The 21,464-nt window shown below is 31.4% G+C and overlaps 1 protein-coding gene and 1 long non-coding RNA gene across 2 annotated transcripts; both read left to right on the top strand.

Moving 5' to 3' along the window:
* The first annotated feature begins 5,888 nt into the window (after window positions 1-5,888).
* Window positions 5,889-6,975, top strand: LOC105775146 (uncharacterized). The gene is made up of 2 exons (XR_008189809.1): window positions 5,889-6,348; window positions 6,629-6,975. It is a non-coding gene; the product is annotated as an uncharacterized LOC105775146 (long non-coding RNA).
* Window positions 6,976-12,106: 5,131 nt separating this feature from the next.
* On the top strand, window positions 12,107-19,103 carry LOC105776772 (uncharacterized). Its single transcript, XM_012599674.2, has 9 exons — window positions 12,107-12,369; window positions 12,981-13,143; window positions 14,043-14,217; window positions 15,116-15,174; window positions 16,582-17,400; window positions 17,817-17,954; window positions 18,066-18,341; window positions 18,462-18,518; window positions 18,707-19,103. The coding sequence occupies exons 2-9, from the start codon at window positions 13,015-13,017 to the stop codon at window positions 18,872-18,874; spliced, it is 1,821 nt and encodes a 606-aa protein (XP_012455128.1). The 5' UTR covers window positions 12,107-12,369; window positions 12,981-13,014; the 3' UTR covers window positions 18,875-19,103.
* Window positions 19,104-21,464: the final 2,361 nt, after the last annotated feature.

The following is a 21,464-nucleotide window of genomic DNA, read 5'->3' as shown; positions in this document are numbered from 1 at the left end:
AATTAAGTAGGGTATAAAATGATGTATTCATGATTTGAGTATTGAATGGTTAATGCTATTGATAAATAAATGTGGTTTTAAATATGTAATTGTGGTTAACATTTAGTTGTGTATGTTATATTGTTTTGTTTTTAAATAATCGAATTATAAAAATACCACTGAGTTTTACTCAGCGTACGATTTTGTTTTCCGTGTGCAGGTTAGATACTTAATTTTAATTGTTGATTCAGCATCCAACAATGATCCCAAACTCAAACATGGTGATGTTTATCCTTTAGTGTCGGCATGTACCTAGGGTGTCTAACTATTAGATATTTTGTGAAGTAATTGTAATGAGGTTATAAGTTTAATATTGGTTGGTTATATACATATAAATAGGTGTTTGTGTTGAAGCTATATTGTGGCATGGTAAATTGATGTTTAAGTGTTCATAAATTAGACAAAATAGATGGAATTAGGTATGTTTATAAATTGGATTTGAATGATACATTGACGATATATTTTGATGATATAATTGTGGTACCAATGAGGGTACATTGGTTAGGCATCTAGTATGTTTGTTTGATATGATTTGGATGTGTTTGATTGTGTTTTGAATTGGTTAAATGAATGATTTTTGAGTTACTTATTGTCCAAGCTTGCAAGGAATGGTAAACCTGTTATTTAAGGTACATTTTGAGTCCATATGGCCAGACACACAGGCGTGTGATTAGGTTGTGTAAGACACACGGCTAGCACACGGGCGTGTGGCTTGGTCGTGTGACCCAAGTCAGAGGGTTACACGGGTATAGACACGGGCTGGGACACGGCCGTGTCCCTATTTTGAATGCCCACACGGCCGTGTTAACCCTATAGCTTTGAAAATTTTTTATATTTTTCGAAAAAATTTTTGAGTTTTCGAATTAGTCCCAAGTTGTTTATAACACATATTTTGGGCCTTGATGGCTCAAATAATGGACAGTTTGTATGAGTTTAATTGGTTTTTGACCTAAATATAATATGATAAGAAATGCTTGTAATTTATGTCTGTTTGATCGATAAGCTTCGGTAATGCTCTGAAACCCTATTCCGGCGACGGATGTGGGTTAGGGGTGTTGCACATAAGGTATTATGGTTGCTTAGATTTTTGAGTAAGCATATATTTAACAATATTGTTTTAGGGTTCATATGAAATTGGGGATTTTTTTTAGTTTGCAATATTGTTTTAAGATTTATATAAAATTGTAGATTTTTTTAGTTTGCAATTTTTTTAGGGTTCATATGAAATTGGGGATTTTTTTAGCTTGCTTGATTTTTGTGTCAGTTGGATTAAATTGGTGCTACATTTCGTCCTAGCAATGGATTTTTTTAGTGAATTATAGGATTTACATAATAAAATGTTGACCTCTTTTATGTGAATTGTAGGTTAGTGGATGCGGGTTTTTTAAGTGGTATGATGATAAGCTGTGTAACAAGGCGAATGAAGTAATATGTGAATTATATGATTGCGAAAGAATAATTGCAAAAGAGAATACGAGATTCAGGAAGCAGATTATAAAGTGTGTGAGTCTATGTGTAGTAAAAGTAGTCATATTGAGATGTCTGAGAGTGGCAATGTGCAAAATGTGGGTAAGGAGAACGATTATAAATAGGTCAAAGATGATGTGGTGGATCACATTAAATCAAAGATAGAGATTAAGAGCTTGAAACAAAAATGAAAATCACTCAAGAAAGAGACAGAGTTTTATAATAAAATGTTTATTTGCAATGTATTATTTATCTTATGTTTCACATTATGTAGAAATGTTATAATTTGAAAAGCATGGTGTCATGTTCTTGTGTTTTGTATATCTAGTACCTTCAAACTTTGTTGTTGACATAAATTGCCCACATTCGAATTGGTACTTGTAGCTAATTTGAGGGAAATATAAAAAAAGGGGGCAATTGGAGATACAAGAGAATGTTGCATGTTACATGTACTAAAATATTGGATATTTGACAATCGTATGTCATGTACAAAATAGTTGTTTGTATGGGTAATTGAAGGCACCATGAACAAAAGTAACTAACAAAATGACCCTAAACCCACATAGTTGCCTATAGCAATAATTGTATACTACATCAGTTTGTTACATATATTGTTACACCTTGGAAATTGGGTTAGTAGAATTGGGTAATTTAAATCGTGGGCTCGAGTGGGATATCGAGATTAGTGTAGTAGAAATTAAAACTAAAATAAATAAACAAGAATAATTAATTAATTAGTTAATAAAAAATCATGTTAATAAGAAAATGTTAGTAGGGATTAAATTGGAACAGTTTTTAAATTAGAGGTCAAATGTGTAAATTAAGAGTTTTAATTGAAATAGGAGTTATTAGAACAAGGGACAAAATATGAGAGGGATTAGGGGTAAATAGCCCAAATTTTAAAAGTTGGTTGGCTATATAAGACCACCCACTCTAAAACCCTAAACTAAAATAAAAATAACATATATAACGTTTTCAATGTAAAAACTTTAAGAAACATATCCAAAATAGAAACCCTACATAAATATCATCGAAAATCAAAATGCAATTCTACAATAGGCTTTGGGTAATCTTTTTTCGCACAATTTTTTTACTTTCTCTAGTTAGGGTTCAATTTCCGCTCTCTTTTTTAGATTTTCTGATTCAAGTGTTTGCTTTTTTAGGATCGGCCTTCTCATTTCTGAAACGATTCAGTTTCTGCATGTTTTACGTTTGTTGTTTTTAATTTTTTTAATGAATAAAAGTTTTTTTGAATTATTTTTATTTTAATTACGTGTGGAATGCGTTGGCGCCTAGGTGGAATAAAAGAAATTTTCCACATCAGTGTTGTTAAACATTTAACGACCACATTAACGTGTCTGTTAAAAATAGACCAATTGGACAAAAAAATAAACGTTAGTGGCTAATGTCCTCCAAAAAAAAAGATAAATGGCCAAAGTGACTAAACAGTCAAACATTAGGGGTTATTTTTGGCATTACGCCTATTATTAATGTAATACCCCGAAAATTTCTATAGTAAGGAAAGTAAGATAATATCTCTAATATAGTAAAATAAGGAAATAAAGTGATAAAAAGGGTAATTTTGAGTTATTTCGACACTGAGAAGTATATTATGACATATTAGTTCAAGAAAGGATTAAATCGTAAAAAGTGAGAAAAGTTTTGTTGCTCAAGAGTAAATACTCAAAATTTGAGGGGTTAAAGTGTAAATATGAAAAATTTGAAGGACCAAAGGTGTAAATATTTTAAGGGTGGAATAATCTATAAACTAAGGAAAATGGATGAATTAGGACCAAATTGAAAAGGTGAAGAATTTTGAGGGACTAAATTGTAATTTTACCAAATTAAGTGATGACTTAAGGATGGAATTTTAAAATATTATGAAGGGCAAAATGGTCAATTAGAAGAGAGAGAAATCTAGAAGGCAATGATGATGTTGGTGATATTTTAGATTAATTAATTAAATAAATATTAGTTTATTAATATTTTATTTTGATTTTTAAATGATGTTTTATTATTTTATTATTAATTTATTTAGTATATATATATGTGGAAAGAAAGATGAAAAGCTACCATCCCACCATCTTTCCATGCATTTCATGTTAGAAGGGAAGAGAAGAAAGAAAGTTTTGCTTTCTTTACAATTTGGTCTTTCTACCAAAAATTTATCATTTTTACCTAGAAATCAAAAGAATTTCCATATCCCTCAAGAGAGAAAGATAACAAGGAGACTATGGGGAGATAAAATATCAAGTTAGATTCTAGAAATAGAAGCTGAAGGAGAGAGAAAATCAAGTTAAAGGTTGAAACCAATATGACAAGGTAAGAACATCAAGATTTCAATATATTTTGATATTATTGAAAAGCATGGAAATGATGTTATAGTAGAGTTTTCTTATATAAAGTCTTATATTCTTGATATATTAGTGAAGGAAATAAGTGAAAGTGATGGGAAATATTATAGAGAAAAGGAATAAGGAGTTATAAACATAGTAATCAACATCTTGCACTAAAATAGTTTTGAATAGCAACAGTAGGTTAACTTTAAAAAATCACCATAAATCGTCGAAATCGAATTATAGGATGAAAAAATATGAAATTAAAGCTTATTGAGTCTAGTTTCTTATAGGAGAAACAGTGCAAGTAATGGAATTATAAATCATAAGATATAATAAATTTTGTGAGACAAGGTCAGAATGAATTCGGGTTCCCCTATTCTGACTTTGGAAAATCATAAAAAAATTGGAGAAAAATAATTATGGGCTTAAATTTATATGTTTAAATCCTTAATGAGTCTGTTTTCAATAGAAACAAATGATAACATCATTCGAATCCCGTAAGATGAGATAATTAATTTTTAGTGAAGAAGGGTCAGAACTGTCAGACAGCAGAACAAAGGTGACTTTAAAGAATAAACTGTACTTATTTGCTAAACCAAAAATTTTGAAAATTTTATGGTAAGAAGATATGTGAATCTAGTTTCAGAGAAAATTTGCGGATCTCAATTTGAAGTTCTGTAGCTTAAAATATAATTAATTTAGTGACTATGACTCAAGTGAACATCTTGTTATGAGTAAACAAGTAAATAATGGTATTATATATATCAAGGATGTAGAATGGAGTGGAGGAGAAGGAAAAATATATGTAAATATTCAACTAATATGAGTTTATCTTAAAATAGCTAATTTACATTGTCGAAACCATTTTTTGAAAACAAAAATTTGGGTTGTCGACATTAAAAATAAAACTTGGAGTCGCCACCGATCCTTTATTGAGGTGTGATCGGCTCACCTTAAAAATGACTTTGGTCTACGAAATTTGAGAAAACGAGTTCGGGAGTCAGTTACGCACGAGGAAGGGTTAGCACCCTCGTAACGCCCAAAAATCGGTACCAAATTGATTATTTGATGTCTTAATGTCGAGGGTTAAAATGATTTTTAAAATTCAAATGATGAAATCTGAAAAGGATAATCAATTATTCAAGTCATGTGAAGAAATTGAGACCCAATACGTTAGGGTACAATTTCTCAAAATCCCTGAATTTTGAATATCACTTTTGCCTTATAAGTAAATCTTCGTTTCGAGGAAGCAATTATGTCATGCCCAATACGTTAGGACATAACAAATTAAGTTCCCAAAAATGATTTTTACTTATATATTTTAAATAACGAATATTCTCGGTTATTTGGAATTAACAAAGAAAATCGGAACCCAATACGTTAGGGCTCAATTTTCCTCGAAAATCCCTAACTTTGAATATCGTTTTTATTTTGAAAACCTTTGAATCATAAAAAATGATTTTAATGTTTTGACAAAACTAAAATATATTTTCTTTAAAAGTATGATAAAATGTTAATGCATAACATGCAACCAATACTTTAATTTAAACTATACACGTAAATGTATTATAAGAATGTTAACACATATATATACACGTATACAAAAAAATTATAAAATAAAATAATAAAACATGTACATATATTTACAAAATAAAATATGATATATAAGTAAATTTTAAAAATATGCATATGCATATATTAGACATGTATATAAAAATTATGAAAATAGAGTGTAAAATATGTATAGGTATATAAAAATATAAGTAAAATATATTAATAACTTATGAAACATGCGTATATATATGTATATGCAAGAAAAATGGGAAAATATATTTAATAATTTTGAATAGAATATGTATATACATATATTAAAAATATATATTGTATTAAAAATATGAAAAAGTGTATGAAAATTACAAAATATAGGTATATGTACGTATATATATATGTATATAAAACTAAGAAAAATAAAGTGATAATAGAATATATAAGACAAGTATATATATTGTAAAACCATTTAAAATATGTACATATATACATTAACATACATATGCGTATATATATATATATAGATATAATAATAGTAATATAATATAATAATGACAAAAGGGCCAATTTAAAACTTAAAACAGTGATTTGGGGCAAATCCACAATTACAATAAACAAAATTGGAGCAAATTAAAATATGCGCAACAGGAGAAGGACCGGAAGGGAAATTTTCCCAAACCTCCCACACACTGCGTTTAAAAGGGGTTAAAATAATAAAATTGGAAACCAATGGGGTAAATTCAGAAAACTATAGAAACAAATTAAAGCAATAAAACAAATCAAGAGGATCAAAAACACAAGTATCCCATTGGGATAAAACATGCGGGCTGTAAGAAGAAGGAAAGAAAAGTTGCTTCATTTTTCTCCTTTGCTCCTCACATTGGCATTCTCCCCTTTTTTTTCAACTCCGATTCAAACCAAGCGCAGCGAGAGCATCAACGACATGCCGCCATCGGTAAGTGCCTCTTCCCTTCCTCTTTACCTCTGTTTTGCACACCCAGAAAAAAATAGAAAAAATAACAGAGAAAGCAATAAAAGAAATGAAGAAAATCGCCTTCCAAAATTTTCCTTTTCTGATTCTTTTTCTCTTGTATTTTCTTTTTTAATTTTCAATACAAAATTTGTCTAACCCTCATTACAGATTTTATTTCCCTTTTATATAGCCCCCCTAAATCTTTTTTACAACTTGTTATCCCCCCCTTTTTGCTTGCTGCTCGTGGTTCTTTTTATTGCAGGTACATGCTTGTATGGGAATTGCTGCGACGTGGGGCATGCTAGGCGCTGGAGGTTGCTGAGACGTGGGATGTTGTTGCGAGGGAAGAACGTGGGCAGTTGCGGCATAGGGCGATGGTGGCGTCAAGGCTCTCTGCTGGTTAGGCTTGGGATTTGGGTTGGTGACTTGGGCTTGTAATGGGTTTGGGCCTTAGGCTTAGTTGGGCCCGGGCAATAATTGGGTATTACATACATGTTATAGGTTCAAGGAATAAATTGAATAAAAGTAAATTTTTAGGGTAATTTTGTAAAAATGTCAAAAATGACCAAATTGCATGAAATAAATTGTTTTATTATTTAAGTTAATAAATTGAATTAAATATTAACTTAGATCAAGATCAGGTAGAAAATTGAGGGAAATAGAAAATTACCAAAATGCCCTATATCTTGATATTTCAGCAAATTAACCTGGTAAGTTCGTATAAACCATATTCTGTATAATTTTGATTAAAGTGAATGTTATTTGGTGATGAATAATATATATGTACATGTGTTAGTATTGAACTGAATTTAGAAAATTGAATGGAATAAGAAATATGTGTTAGTATTGAATTGAAATTTGATTCGTGAATGAAAAAGTGAATTTGATATTGAAAGTAACTTTTGGAATAACTGTGAAATTGAATTGAGAATTGAAAACCCTATTAACTAGTCAGGCTGAGTCGGATATAGTTGGCATGCCATAAGATTGGAAGAGTACGGGAATTTATCGGCTATGCCGATCAGGCACTTTATGTGTCGTATTTCAGGCACTTTATGTGTCGTATATCAGGCACTTTATGTGTCGTATTTCAGGCACCTCGTGTGTCGTATTTCAGGCACCTTGTGTGTCGTATCAGACACTTATGTGTCGTATACTGATCAGGTACTATGTACCGTTTTAGGCACAATGTGCCGTACTGGTGTGTTTGGTTGGAATCCACGTATCCATCAAAGCCCGAGTCTGTTAAAAGGGGTAATTAAATGAAAAGTTAAATCAAACAAAATGAAACATTTGAGCTATTGAAATGAAACGTGATTGTGAAATATAATTTGAAAATGTGAATTGAATATGAAAATGTGAATAGAAAGCATGAACTAAATATTCATGAGATAAATAATGGCTCAATGTGATAGTATATGATATTAACTAATGAAAGCCAAATCGAATTGTTATTGGAAATGTATTATCGAATTTAATACTCAATTTAGATTGAACGCGAGATTGAGTACAATCGTTCTGTGACAAATGGTGATTTGACGGATAAGACCATAACTAGGTTATGGCACTATGAACGTAAGACCATGGTCGGACCATGGCAGTGTTTATATGTGCAATACCATAGTTGGACTATGACACCTAAGAACGATGTACTCATATCTGTAAGTCGTTCTTCGATTCAGAAAGAAATGGTAAAAGACTTATGTGATTGAATTGAAAGATTTATAGATTATTATTGGTATTTGTCTGAAATAAATGTAACCATTGATATTTAAATGATATAACGGCCAAAATTCTGAAGTGAGAAAACATGAGTTTGAAATGAACTATTACTGATATGTATGCGAAATTCATGAAAGTGATGGTACATGAAATATCGAAATAATGAAATGAATGATATATGCCAATGAAGAAACATCAATAGAATAATATGTATCATGACATGTAAATGTATGATTATCTTTAATATGTTGATACAAGAAAAATTATGTATGATGAGTTTATATGTAATGTATGCAAGTACGCTAACCAGTGTTATTGCTTGATACTTAGACAAGTGCCAAGCTATTGGTTGAATGATTATTTATATAATGCATTGAATTGGTAAGTATTTAAGTGAAAATATATTAGTGCTCATGAAAAATTGGTAAGGTTTAAATTATGCAATTTCTTATGAAATGCCTTATCATGTGATCAATTCGAAAAAGGCTTTGGTTAAATGCAGTAGCTTGTAACCATGATATGTTTATGACTTGTGTGTCATGTATATGAAATAAGCGTGGAATGTAAAGAAATGGAAATGAAAGTAAAGAAATTATGAAGAGTTAAAGTTATATAAAATCCTACTAGGCTTGGGATAATATGTAAGTGATATTGTGGATTTATTCACCTTGTGAGTTATTGAATATAGCTACATGAGTATAGTGGATTATTCTTGATATGTATAGATTTCATATTTTAAATGAACTAATATGATTAAAGACTACACGAGCTTACTAAGCATTCATTGCTTACATATTGTTTTTATTTACCCTGCAGATTATCGGAAACTCGATTGGGTTGGAAGCTTGTCGGAGATATATCACACTATCCATTGGTTATACCGGTATGTTTGAATGATTGGATTTTGGATATAGTGGCATGTATAGGTATTTTGTTTAATAATAACCTATTTCCATTCACACGAGTAGAGACACGGGCATGTGTCCCCTACATCTAAGAAAAATTTTGAAAAGTTGAGAAATGACCATATTTAATTTGTAAACTCCGGTAATGCTTTGTAACCCTATTCCGGCAATGAATTCAGGTTAGGGGTGTTACAATTAACCCAAATCTTAATTATTGAGTCAAGCACTTGAGTACGAAAATTGATAGACGAATTTTATCGAGCTTGAGCTCAAGTTTAAAAATAGATGTTTGATCAAGCTCAAATCAAATATCGAACTCCGAATTTTAGAATCAAACTCAAATTTGAACTATGATAAATTTAAATATTTAAATTTAATTATAATATATAAATTTTACTATAAAATCCTTTTTAAATATTTATTATTTTATCAATATTAACTTTTGTTATTAGTCTTGTACGGTAAATTGTGGATTTAATCCTTATATTCTAATTTGGTCAATTTTAATTATGTACTTTTTAATTAAATAATTAATAATTTTAGTCCCTATACTTTTGGATTTTAAAATTTTATTCTTGAACTAAACAGTAAAATCCATTAGGCCAAATTCTACTATTAGTCTTATAAACTACTGATTTAGTTTCTATTTTCCACTTTGATCATCTTTATATTTTTCAATTTTAAAATTTTAATCCTAATTGAATGAAAACCTTTTAAATGCATTAAATAAAATAATGTGGCTTTTTGTAAATATTATGCAAAAGTAGCAAGTTGACATGACATTGTATATCTAAAAATATGGGTATTGTTATCAATATAGAAAGATGTGGGTTCAAGTGCGTTAAAACGTATTATCTTCTTATTTATGAGTTAGAGAGGAGTTATGGATAGTTCTACGCATTGTGTAAAAAAAAGCAGCTTGAAAACAACGAAATTTAATATCAAGCAAGTAGATTTTAATCATGACTTAAGTTTTAAAATTTTAAAAATATAAAAACAAAAAATATCAAATTAAAATATATAAACTAAAATGGTAAGCTAATGCATATTTAAAAAAATAATAGCAGAATTTGAGATTTTATTGGCTTTTAAGCCCGAACAAACTTTTTGGAGCTTGACTGATTTGATGGATGTACATCTCTTGAATGGGCTAGCTGTACTGTACATCAACATTTTGATTAAATGATGTTTTTTATTCCACTTTATCCTAATTGATATTTGTTATTTTATTTTGAAATTAAATCTCAATTTATGATTTTTGGCCAAAAAATTGTCAATTTATGATTAGATTTGTTTAAAATCTGATTATTCACTCCAAGTCGGAAGATTTGTTTAAAATCCGATATTGAAAGGATGGGAAAAAACATTATACTTAAAAATAAATTTGAATAAAAATATTTATTTAAAATATAGATTGGATTTAGATTCCTAGACTTTAGTTTTCCAAATTTATAATATAGAAGACTGATTGAAATATATTAAGTTATTTATATTTAAAATTTTAATAAAATAATAAAATATACAGTTGTTTATATTTTGAAAATTAATGGGGTTTTGAGGGAGATTCTAGGTGTTAACATCTTTAATTCGGACAAATATAAGTTTAAATGAATAGTGTGTTTAACTGTGATTAGAGTAAAAATAACGGTGGTAGTAAGATTAAATACTATAATGTGAGACAAAAAAAATTAAACGCACTGCACCGCATCCCACTGCCTATTCAAACTCACCCTAGAATTATTTTCTTTCGATTGACTACTAGTCATTTTTTGGTTTCATCGGTTTAGGGTTAAAAACCCAAAACCACTAGTTTTTCATTATGTTTCAACAGAAATTTTTACGTAAAATTATTGCTTTTGTGGACATGATGTGGAACGTTGCATTCAACATCATTACCGAGTTAATGGTTGAGTGATTGAAATGTTTAATTATTGTAATGGTAGTGATTAAATTGTAAATATTTTTATTTAAGTTATTAAAATAAAAATGTTCAAAAAGTTGGGTGACTAATTAAGTAATTTACCCTAAAATTTTTAATTTGATATCTTTAATGATCATTTTATATTTTTACTACTATTAACCTTATTGCTACTACTACATTTGTATCCTGACATATGTTCCATCACAGGTTTTAATCTTATTGCTATAATATCTAATCTTGTCGCTATTGTTATTTTTAATTTTACTGTTCTTCCAAATGGACCCTAAATAAGAAATTTGATTCACTTGAATCTAAAATGGAGTATTTACATAATTCAATTATTGATTTTAAATACTACTGTAACATCCGACTCAATTGCTGAATCTGAATGTGTGATATCACGTTACATTACCAAAGCAATTTAGGCCAGCTCATTCCATAATCTAAAGAAATTGGGTCGTTACATATATATAATCCAAAGAATCTAAAATTTTGAGTGCTAATTCTTAATGACTTAGAATCTTTTGATTTCAACCTAAAATTAATTGGGTAAATTATACTTAAGGCCACGAAATTATTAGTTAATTTATATTTTGGTCATTGAACTTCAAAAAGTTACAAAATTATCACTAAATTATTCAAAACCTTTCATTTAACCTATTGACATATTTGAAAGGTTTTATTTAAATAACTAGATTGTTAAGTTTTTTTTTCTTTTTAAATCTGGTTAGAGAGCTTCAATTGACGATTCAATGTTTGGTATAGTGGGTTAATACATATCGACGAGTAAAAGAACATACCTTAGATTTAAGTTAATCTAATAATTAGTGCGGAGATCAAGAAGAAAATTATTTAAATTTTGATTCATAAAGTTATTTCATGAAAAAAAATTAAATTGTAGAAGAGAAAGATAATAAAAACTTTCTATTTATGTAGATTATAACATTAATTGTAGTTTACTAAATTAAATCAATACAAAAATTCAAAATTAAATTTATCTCGTTCGGACCGAATAGAAAAGAAAAAGAGAAAGCGAGCCTAAGAGAAAGTATTCTGTAAACCGTACGCAAAAAGACAAAAAGACTTTCCCGAAAAATTATCCCGGACTCTACGCCATTTTATAAAATTACACATTAAGAACATTTCAAATCCGGAACTGTATGACAGTGAACTCAGCGTACTGAAAAAGCGTGACAAAAAGGAAACTCGCATTCACTCGCCCAAAGCGCTCGCTGAAAAGAAAAGGAAAATAAAAAAAAAACGCAAAAATTTCTCACTAAAAAAGAAAAATCCTTTACCTTATTCTCGAAGTTTCTCTCTCTCATTTCGTTAACTCGCTTTATCAACTCAGTTTTAACGCATCTAACTCGCTACAAATTTGCCACGTTCAGTCCTTTTCTTGTTTGTCGTTTGGAGGGGGGCTGAGTCAACTCGGTCAGCAATCACAGTCCTATGGTGACAAACTCCTTAATTTTATTCTTTAAGATTTAATTTTTTCCTCCTCTTTGTGTAGTTAAAATGCAATTTATTTGATTATTTATAGAAAACTGTGAGGGTTTTATGTGTTCTTTCTTTCTTTTTCCTTGTTTATTTGTATGGAAATATAATTAGCTAGAGAACGTGCATATTTTACTTTAGGTTGTTAGAATTTGAGAGTTAGGGTTTCAATTTATTGAATTGGGGATTTTGGTGCATGAAAAGAGCTGTTTTGTATATTTTTAAGTGGAAATTTTAATGTATTAGTTTGTTTTATCACGTTTTTGTTTACTTTGAAATATAGGTTTTATTTTTGTGTCTGTGTGTGGATTAGTATTTATATTGTACGCTGTGTTAAAATTTGGACTGTTTTCGGTGAATTTGGTAATCAATTCAAGAAAGTAGGTTATTTGATTGTTGAGCAAGTTTAAGTGGCCTAATAAATTATATCCATATTGCAACTGCAAGATTTGACTTTTGTTTGCTGTGTTTTTTTATTCTTCCGTCCATAAATGAAAAATTCATTTTGAAATATCAATGAAAATTGATGAATCTATTCATTTGGCCATTTTTTTGGTATTGGTTTCCAGTTTTTGTTTTTAAGCTGCATGTCTTGGATTTTCCATGGAAAAAGTGGTTGAAGCTGAGGGGAGTGATGAAGGGAAATTTGAAGAGACTGGCCTTGAGACAAGTAACTTTGTTTTATCTTCACCAAAGAATGTTACAGATCCAGTTGTTTACAAGCTTGTCCGGGTACCTCTTTCAGCTAATCTTCCCCAATATACAAATGACTTGTGCCTTCTTCCCATTTTTCCGTGTAGGCATGCAAGAACTGAGAATGTTGACTTGGATTTGCTTTAGTTTAATATCTGAGCTACATTAATGTAAAAAAATCAATAAGAAAGTTATTTGATTGTGTCAAATAAAATATATTAGAAGTTTTGTATTGTGTTTTCTACACTACCAGTCATTGACTATTGGTCCTTTATATATCAGCAATTTTTTGGGCCAAATTAGCTAGTTACTGGTTTGTGGAAGGCAAATGAATTTGGTGAGTATCTACCATCTATTCATTTAGAAAACAATAATGTGTAGAAGTTGGTTGAATGGGAAGGTCAGTATGACCTGAGTGCAGGTTGGGTTCTGATGACATGATGTGGTCATATCAAAATATTAGTTGGAAGGTAATACAATATTTACAATCAGTATTGGAACAATAGGTTTTTAAAAGGGAGATACCATGTTTGAGCTTTTGCTTAGTTAAAGCTAATTAATGTCAGGTAACTTTATGTCATTCTATTAGCTTGAATCTTATTTTTGAAGTGTTCTTGGTTAGCAAGTCTGTTATAAAAGATTAAAAGGAATGATGCTTTTACATATCTGAATGAAAGGGATATATCTCCTTTAGAAAAATAAAAAAACACTTGTAACCCTTCTGTTAATTTTTGAAAATATCGCACAGCTAGTAGGCTTTACTCGAGAAACACACAGGTTTCTTGAGTTCTGCTAAAGTATTGAAATATTCAAGTTTTTATTTTATTGAAAGTATAGTTCATGAGTTGTGATGATCAACAAAACAAAAAATTAAGTTCCTACCTTCAGGTTTGATTTATTCTTATTTGCAATCTGAAATTGGAATTTATTTCATACAGGTTGATGGGAATGGAAGATTAGTGCCTGCGACAGATGATGAACTCATGGAGGTTGAGGGTTTGCTTGAAAATGAGAAGCGTGAGACCCATATTGTTGCAGACACTGGGCAGGCTTTAGGGTGCATTTCTAATGAAGTGTCACCCTCTGGCATGCCTCAACTAGAAAGCTCAGAAGGTATGCTTTCCTTAGCCCTACATCATGAACAATTTTAGTCTGCACTGATGGTGTGGGATGATTTCTTGTTGCATGCGTTTTGTGTATTTCTGTTCTGTTTCATAGAAATTTCCATTTCTATTAAGCATGCAACTTACATCTTTCCCTTATATATACATAAATGATTAAATTAAAAAATGCCAAATGTCAAGTAGGTTTAGACTTGTACAAGAGAAATCTCCCTGGATGTAGCAAAGCCCATGGAATTGGTTAAACCAGTACTGAGAAGTAGATTCTTAAAACCATCATTCAAGAATGAAAATATGAGCAATGCAGACTAAGAAAAGGCTAACTTGAAATTCTAGCTTTGAATTTGAAGTTGCAGTGGGTAGCTTTCTTCAAATTATTTATTGCTGACATTGCTTCCAGTCTTGCTGTGTCAGCTTTTATGCTCTCAGGATTAACATTTGCATGTAATTTTGTTGGGTAAAAGCACCATAGAGGCCCCTGTGCTAGGAGTCAGATTGCATTTTGCTTCCTTTACTAAGAAACTGGACAAATTAATTCCTGTATGTTAGATAAAAAAGCTAACTAGCCCTTTCTATTAAAAATTTCATTCATTTCTACTGTTAAAAACTGGTGTGGCTGAAGAAACAACCAAACAGTTACACGTGGTGTGCCACGTGTACCTCATGTTGGCATAGAGAGACCAGTTTTTAACAATAAAAGTGGATGAAATTTTTAGCAGAAAGACTAGTTGGCTTTTTGATCTAACGTACAGGGACCGATTTTCCCATTTTTTGAGTAGAGGGGGCCAAAAGCAATCTGACTTGCAGTACAAGGGCCTCCATGGTGCTTCTTCAATTTTGATGTGATAATCTTAGATATTTTAATCTTCTGAATGATTAATATTTGCCAGGTTTGTCACAATCTGAGAACACAGAAGCTGATACCGAGAAGTTAAGTGCATACCTTGAGGTATTCCCAATTTTTTCTGCGCTTGGATTCTTAACTCTCTTTAAATGGATTAATGGAGATGCTTATCATATTTGCATGTAAACGTTGCTTAGTGCTTAATCTCTGTTTTTTCTCTTGAAGATCACTTTGTCAAAGCTTTATTTTTTACTTTGAGCAGGGAGAATATGTTATAATCTACTAATGGATTTTGATGCTTTAGGAGGGCCTTAATCCTTAATTTTTGGCATTTGTACTCCGATTTTAGGGGAAACTATCTTCTTGGAATTCGAAGAACTTCTATCTTGTGAGAACAATTGTCTAGCTGTTAAGCTGCTACATATTCTAACAGCTACTCAGCCTCGAACATTGTACATCTGTACATTCTTTTTTGTTCTTATCATTCTCATGACTTATTCTCTCTCCCCCCTTTTTTTAAGAAGAAGAAATCAAAGCTGCTTCTAGTTTTTTTCTCTGTAATTTTTAATTCAAATAATCTGACATAGGGGATAAAGATTTTTTTATGTACTCATGTCTACATGAGTATCTTTTTCAATATTTAAAACGGGTAATGATTTTATCAACTACATGCTAGCTAATAAGAAGGGGTTAACAGTCCTTACTTAGAGAACAGTGTTATCTTCTTTCTTTCCCTTTTTTTCTTTTGGGGGGGGGGGGTTGAGTGGAGGGTTGATATATACTATTTTATACTATAGTTTTTAGGTTCTTTCTTTTTTCTCACTGTATTTGATCTTTCAATGTTACCCCCTACTTGTACATGTTCAAGCATGTGGTTGATTTGAAGTGAGTTGTTTTACCATTAATTGAACTATTAATAATCTTGAATCCTCCTTGGCCGTATCATATTGTATGGCGCATTGAAGAAGGTTTGCGGAAAGCCAAACATTAAGTGTGCTTCTGGGTGAGTAGAAAAGTGAGGATGAAAAAGGGGTGGAAAAGTGGAAAGAAAATAAAAATTTGAGTGGTACAAAAGAATAAAGATACTATTTTCCATTATAATGCATAAAAACAAATCATTCCAAATTGGAATGATAAGCTGAGAGAATGTGAGAGAGATGTAAGTTAAGTGTGCATATTTACTAGATTAAGCATTTTTTAGAAAAAAAATTTTCTCTCATTTTCAACTCTACCAAGCAATGAATTGAAAGAAAATTATTTTTTCTTTCAATTTTTCCATATTTCCTACCAAGTATGCCAATGGAAAGAAAACGTATATTTTCTGTCTACTTTTCCCATCCTCCAATTCTTCATGTTTTCAATTTTCTTTGCACCTTACCAAGCAGGCTCTGCTTAGCATGTCTACCTCCTGATAATTCTTCTGCTTATGTGAATGTAGACAGCCACTGTTCTGAACAGCATAATAAATTGCCCAGTATTGATGAGAAGCTCTAATCTCAAATTCCTTTGCAGGAAACTGTTCCTTCTGGTGCTAAAAGCTCGAGTGATGATCATGTTACTCAATCTGGGAGAGTTGGGGAGTGCTTAAAGCCTCTGGATGGGCCGCTAGAAGGTGGATCATCAACTTCTACAGGTTGTATTAGTTCAAAACCTGATTTTTCCAAGTTGAAGGGCGAAATATGCTTGGATAATTTATCAATTAAAGAACTTCATGAGGTTTTTAAGGCAACATTTGGGCGAGACACTACTGTTAAGGACAAGCTGTGGCTTAAAAGGAGGATTGCTATGGGATTGACCAATTCCTGTGATGTTTCTGCTACAACTTTTGTAATTAAAGACAACAAATTGGTGAAAAAGGATAATGAAGATGGTTTTAACAATGTGAATCTTGGTGCTGGGAAAGAACACCTGGCAGTTGCAGTTGAATACAATGAGGACTTGCTCAATAACCTTAGCAGTCAAATTGATGAACATCAAACTACTTCGGAGGTGAGATTGGGAAATAATGTTGTGGAAAACAATTTTGCAAGTGAAGATCTTGCTGCAGATCAGAGAGCTGCAAAGAGAGTTCGGAAGCCAACAAAGCGGTATATTGAAGAACTTTCGGAAGCAGAGTCCAAAGAGTACAGTGGCAGGTCAATTGCTTCAACTAAAAGCATTGGGTTTAGACCCCTGTCTTCAAAAGCTCATGCTAGGCCTGCTAGAAATGTGTCCTTGGAAGGGAGAACTGTTATCACGAGGTTGGATTCCCTTGGAGGATTTGGGATTCAGGTTCCATGTGTTTATCGGATTCGAAGAAGCCGACCAAGGAAGAATGTCACAGCACTTTTGGTATGTGAAAAAGATAATACTGGTTATCTACCTCAGCATATGATTTTGGCTTTAAATATCTAGGTCTCTTAGTTTGATATTTGCTTTTGGAAAGAACATTCAGCTACCTTGCTAACTTTCATATTCTTCTGGAAAAGATTGCATTTGTCTTGCATCTCTAGTTGGTTTATTATTTCATTCATCAGTATTATTTCTGACCTGAGCATTTTCAACTTGATAGATAATAAATTCTGAAATTCTGGAACTCAATATCACCTGTGAATTGAATGTGTTGTTACTTCTTGCTTTGACACGTCTTTTACTGGAAGGGTGTTCACTTCATGCTTTAGTGGGACTATAAGTCTATCACCTGTGTTACTGTTGCCTTGTAGATTTAGATGTTATGGTACTGATGCAACCTGAATTGACTTATACAGAAATTCCATCCCAGTGGCATGGGCATGACAGCTACGTTTATAAAGAAGGGTTTTGATGTACATGGCTCTCAAATGGACAATGGGAGTATGAACAAAGTTTTGGAAGCCAAATCTACTCCTGAGCAAGCTCCGGAACAGGTGAAAAGTAAATGTTGTCTATAATATGAGCCATGTTTTACCTTGCACTTTCTTTTAGTTGATTGAAACTGAACTCTATTTGCTTGTTCAACATTTTGTTTTTACTTTCAGTTTGTAGCTGAATCGAAGAAAGAGACGACACCAACTGATATGGGGCAGAATATGGGATTAAAATATGTAGATCCATCTGGAGATACTTCAGATGATAATGTTGTTACAGTGCCAACAGCAAAAGGTGGAATTAGAAGGAAACATCATCGAGCTTGGACTCTCTCTGAGGTTATGAAGCTAGTTGAGGGTGTGTCCAAGTATGGAGCTGGCCGATGGTCTGAGATTAAAAGGCTTGCCTTTGCATCCTATTCGTATAGAACTTCTGTTGATCTCAAGGTACGCATAAGAGTTTCCTGTCAGTAACAAATGGTGAAAAAAATAATTTGCCATTTGGTTGAACATAAGAATTTGTTATGGCTGGGAAAAATAAATTTTCCAATAAATGTTATTATGCAGGACAAATGGCGGAATCTGCTGAAAGCTAGCTTTGCCCAGACACCTACGGACAAAGGGGTGAGGGATATCATTTCCTTTTTCTAATTTAATTCTCTCAATTGTATCCTGCGTACGGAAATACCTGAAAAGCAGCATTTCTACTTGTTTCATTTTTTCCTTGTGGAAGAGGTTCTCCTTGAAAGACCTAACATGATAAGTCCAATTCTTTTCAATAATGTATGGTTTCCTTGTGGTTGGGAATGTAGGCAAATTCGCGGAAGCATCCTTCGATGCCGATTCCGGCATCAATTTTGTTACGCGTGAGAGAGCTTGCCGAGATGCAGGCACAGGCTTCATTGCCAAATCTGAGCACGGGGAAGCTGTCGGCATGTGGTGGCGGAAGTGTAAATGAAACAAGACCCGGATACTTGTAACATTGTAAATAATATAATAATAGATATTAGTTGTGTCTAAACTAGAAATAATAGTCTAATTGACTGTACTGTCTAGAAGGGAGAGGGAAAAAAAGTGTTGAATGGTTTGGACCGGATGGGCAGATGAGAGAAGTTTGTTTAACATAAGCTGTGCTAACTAGGATATTTCTTCCTTCTTGTTTGAACCAGGAATGGCCTTTCAAATACAAACTTGGGACTTGCGACTTAACTTGCAGTGCAGATAGTCAGTGTTCCCGTTTCCAAATGCTGTGGTAATGATTGAATTTGAAATTTCAATGCTTTGCAGGTTTACGATGACTCGCTTCAACTCTCAATTCCTTGCTACCCTAAAATTTTAACTTCCAAACCCAAAATTATGATTGTTTTGTTTTGAAAATTTAGATTCGCATTTTTGGGGGTTCTATTTTGTGTTTTCTTTCCTTGCTAGAATACAGAAGCATAAACAATAGACGGCTTAAATCGGAATTACTTTAAGTAGGATTTACACGTGAGATTGTGGGATTTAAGTTGAAATAAAGTTAAAGAGTTTAGACATTACTTGTTTGGCTAGAAAAGTTTAGATATGATTTATCTGAAATGTAGATGAATCCGTCAACTCTCACAAACGTAGATGGGTAGAAGAACATAGTAGATATGATTTATTTGAAGTTGAATTTACTATTTATAAATGGGTAATGATTTATCGTATTGATTGATGAATCGACGCTTGAAGTTTGTTTGTTGGATTTAAAGAAAAAAAATTTATCGGCTCTATGACTTAAATAAATTTTTTTGAATAGTTTAGCAACTTGGATAAATACTTTTTAAGTAATTTCGTGATCATTTTGTAATTTGAAGTTAAGAGATTAAAATGTAAATATATTAATAGTTTAGTAACTTAGTAAAGTATTTACTCTAAAGATTAAAAAGATGAAAGGATTATGGTCTTGAGAAAGAAATATTAGATGTTGAGGCACACGCTACCCAATTTCTTGTTTCCCTTGAGTTTTTGTTTGTCACTGATATCTTAAACAATCTTTATTGAGTTCAAGAATATTTTTGAGTGTTGTGGAATGCTGGGAAAAGTTTCCAACCCACTTTTATTTCGCCAAAGATAATGTTTGTCCACTTGTCTTTAGTGGCTAACATACAAGATGAAATATTATGAATTTTCATTAGAGCTAGGGATGATCGAAGAGTCAGAATCCTGGCTTGCATTGTTGAGGTGATTTTATGATTTTTGACAGAGATGAGGAACATGTCATTGTCATTTTGCACAATAGCTGCACCTCCGATGAGATGACTATTGCAGTTCCTGCAAATGTTGAGGATTAAGAGTCCATGGAATGATATTATATCCAGTGTCTAGATCTATAGTTGGAGGTGAGTTGGTGCTTCTTCTATGGGGCATGTATTTGAAGGATGACAGTACCGAGAGACTCAAATCATTAAATCTGCTGATGGCACCAATGAGGTTGGGCGAGAAGAAGTTGAAAACAAGTTTGTTACTTGATTTTCATATTATCCAAAGTGCTTGTATAGAAGTTCCTCTCTTCTTTAGAGAAGATATTGCGGAGTTGCAGCCATTGAAAGGTCTATGAAGAAATGGACGTGAGCTGAAATTAACTAATATTGTTTCTTAATTTTCTCATATTTTTCTATTTTCAGTTTTCAAAAATTATTTTTAAAAATTTCAACTAAACATGTTTTCTTTCATATTTTCTATTTTAAACAACAAAAAGAAAAAACCTATTTTTGGAAACTAAACAAGTAAAATAGTTATGATATACAATAAAGTATCTTTGGTGACAAATCATAATAATCCTTTTTAGAAAATCATATTAACAAGGTAAGTATTGAATGTAAATACTTCACCTCTTAATATCTCCATGTCATAAAGTAGATTCAATATTTGTTTATTTTAAAAGAAGTTTATAAGAGGAATTTATTATGTATTTGTTTTTAAAATTTTTTTATTATATTTATTTTATACTTTTTCAGAGATTTATTGTTATACATAATAAGTATTAGCTCTACGAAGAGCATCACCACGGCAACAATTATGATATTAATCCAACCTCTTTAGTTCTTTCAACTGTCTAAATACATCAACCATATCGGATACATTCAAATCATACTTTAACTTAGGGTTTAAGATGGGGTCTAGTCAAGAGACAATTATTTTACTAAAGAGGCAATCGAGGGAGTAATTCCAAATTTTCTTTCTTTTATAGATACTCCTTCGAAAATAAAAGGGACACAAGATCAACCATCAGCCACAATTTGTGCTAAAAGCATCATCTTAAAACCTTACCCTTAAATGGTTTCTTGTGCCACTCTTATGTGAACTATTCTATTGTAGAGGTGAGTAAAATCCGATTTGACTTAAAAAAGTTGAATTATTCGAATCAAATTATTGAGTTAAACGAATCAATTCAATTTTCTTTTTTGAATTTCGAGTTCAAATCAAGTTTAATTTCCAAATTCGGATAACTCAAATAAACTAAATATCAAACTCAACTTTTTTTTCGAATTTATGTCTACTATTTATATTATTGAATTAAATTTTTCATTTTGTAATATTTATTTT

The sequence above is a fragment of the Gossypium raimondii genome, chromosome 10, assembly GCF_025698545.1.
Source record: "Gossypium raimondii isolate GPD5lz chromosome 10, ASM2569854v1, whole genome shotgun sequence".
NCBI classification, from domain to species: domain Eukaryota; kingdom Viridiplantae; phylum Streptophyta; class Magnoliopsida; order Malvales; family Malvaceae; genus Gossypium; species Gossypium raimondii.
This window is presented reverse-complemented; position numbering and strand designations above follow the sequence as displayed.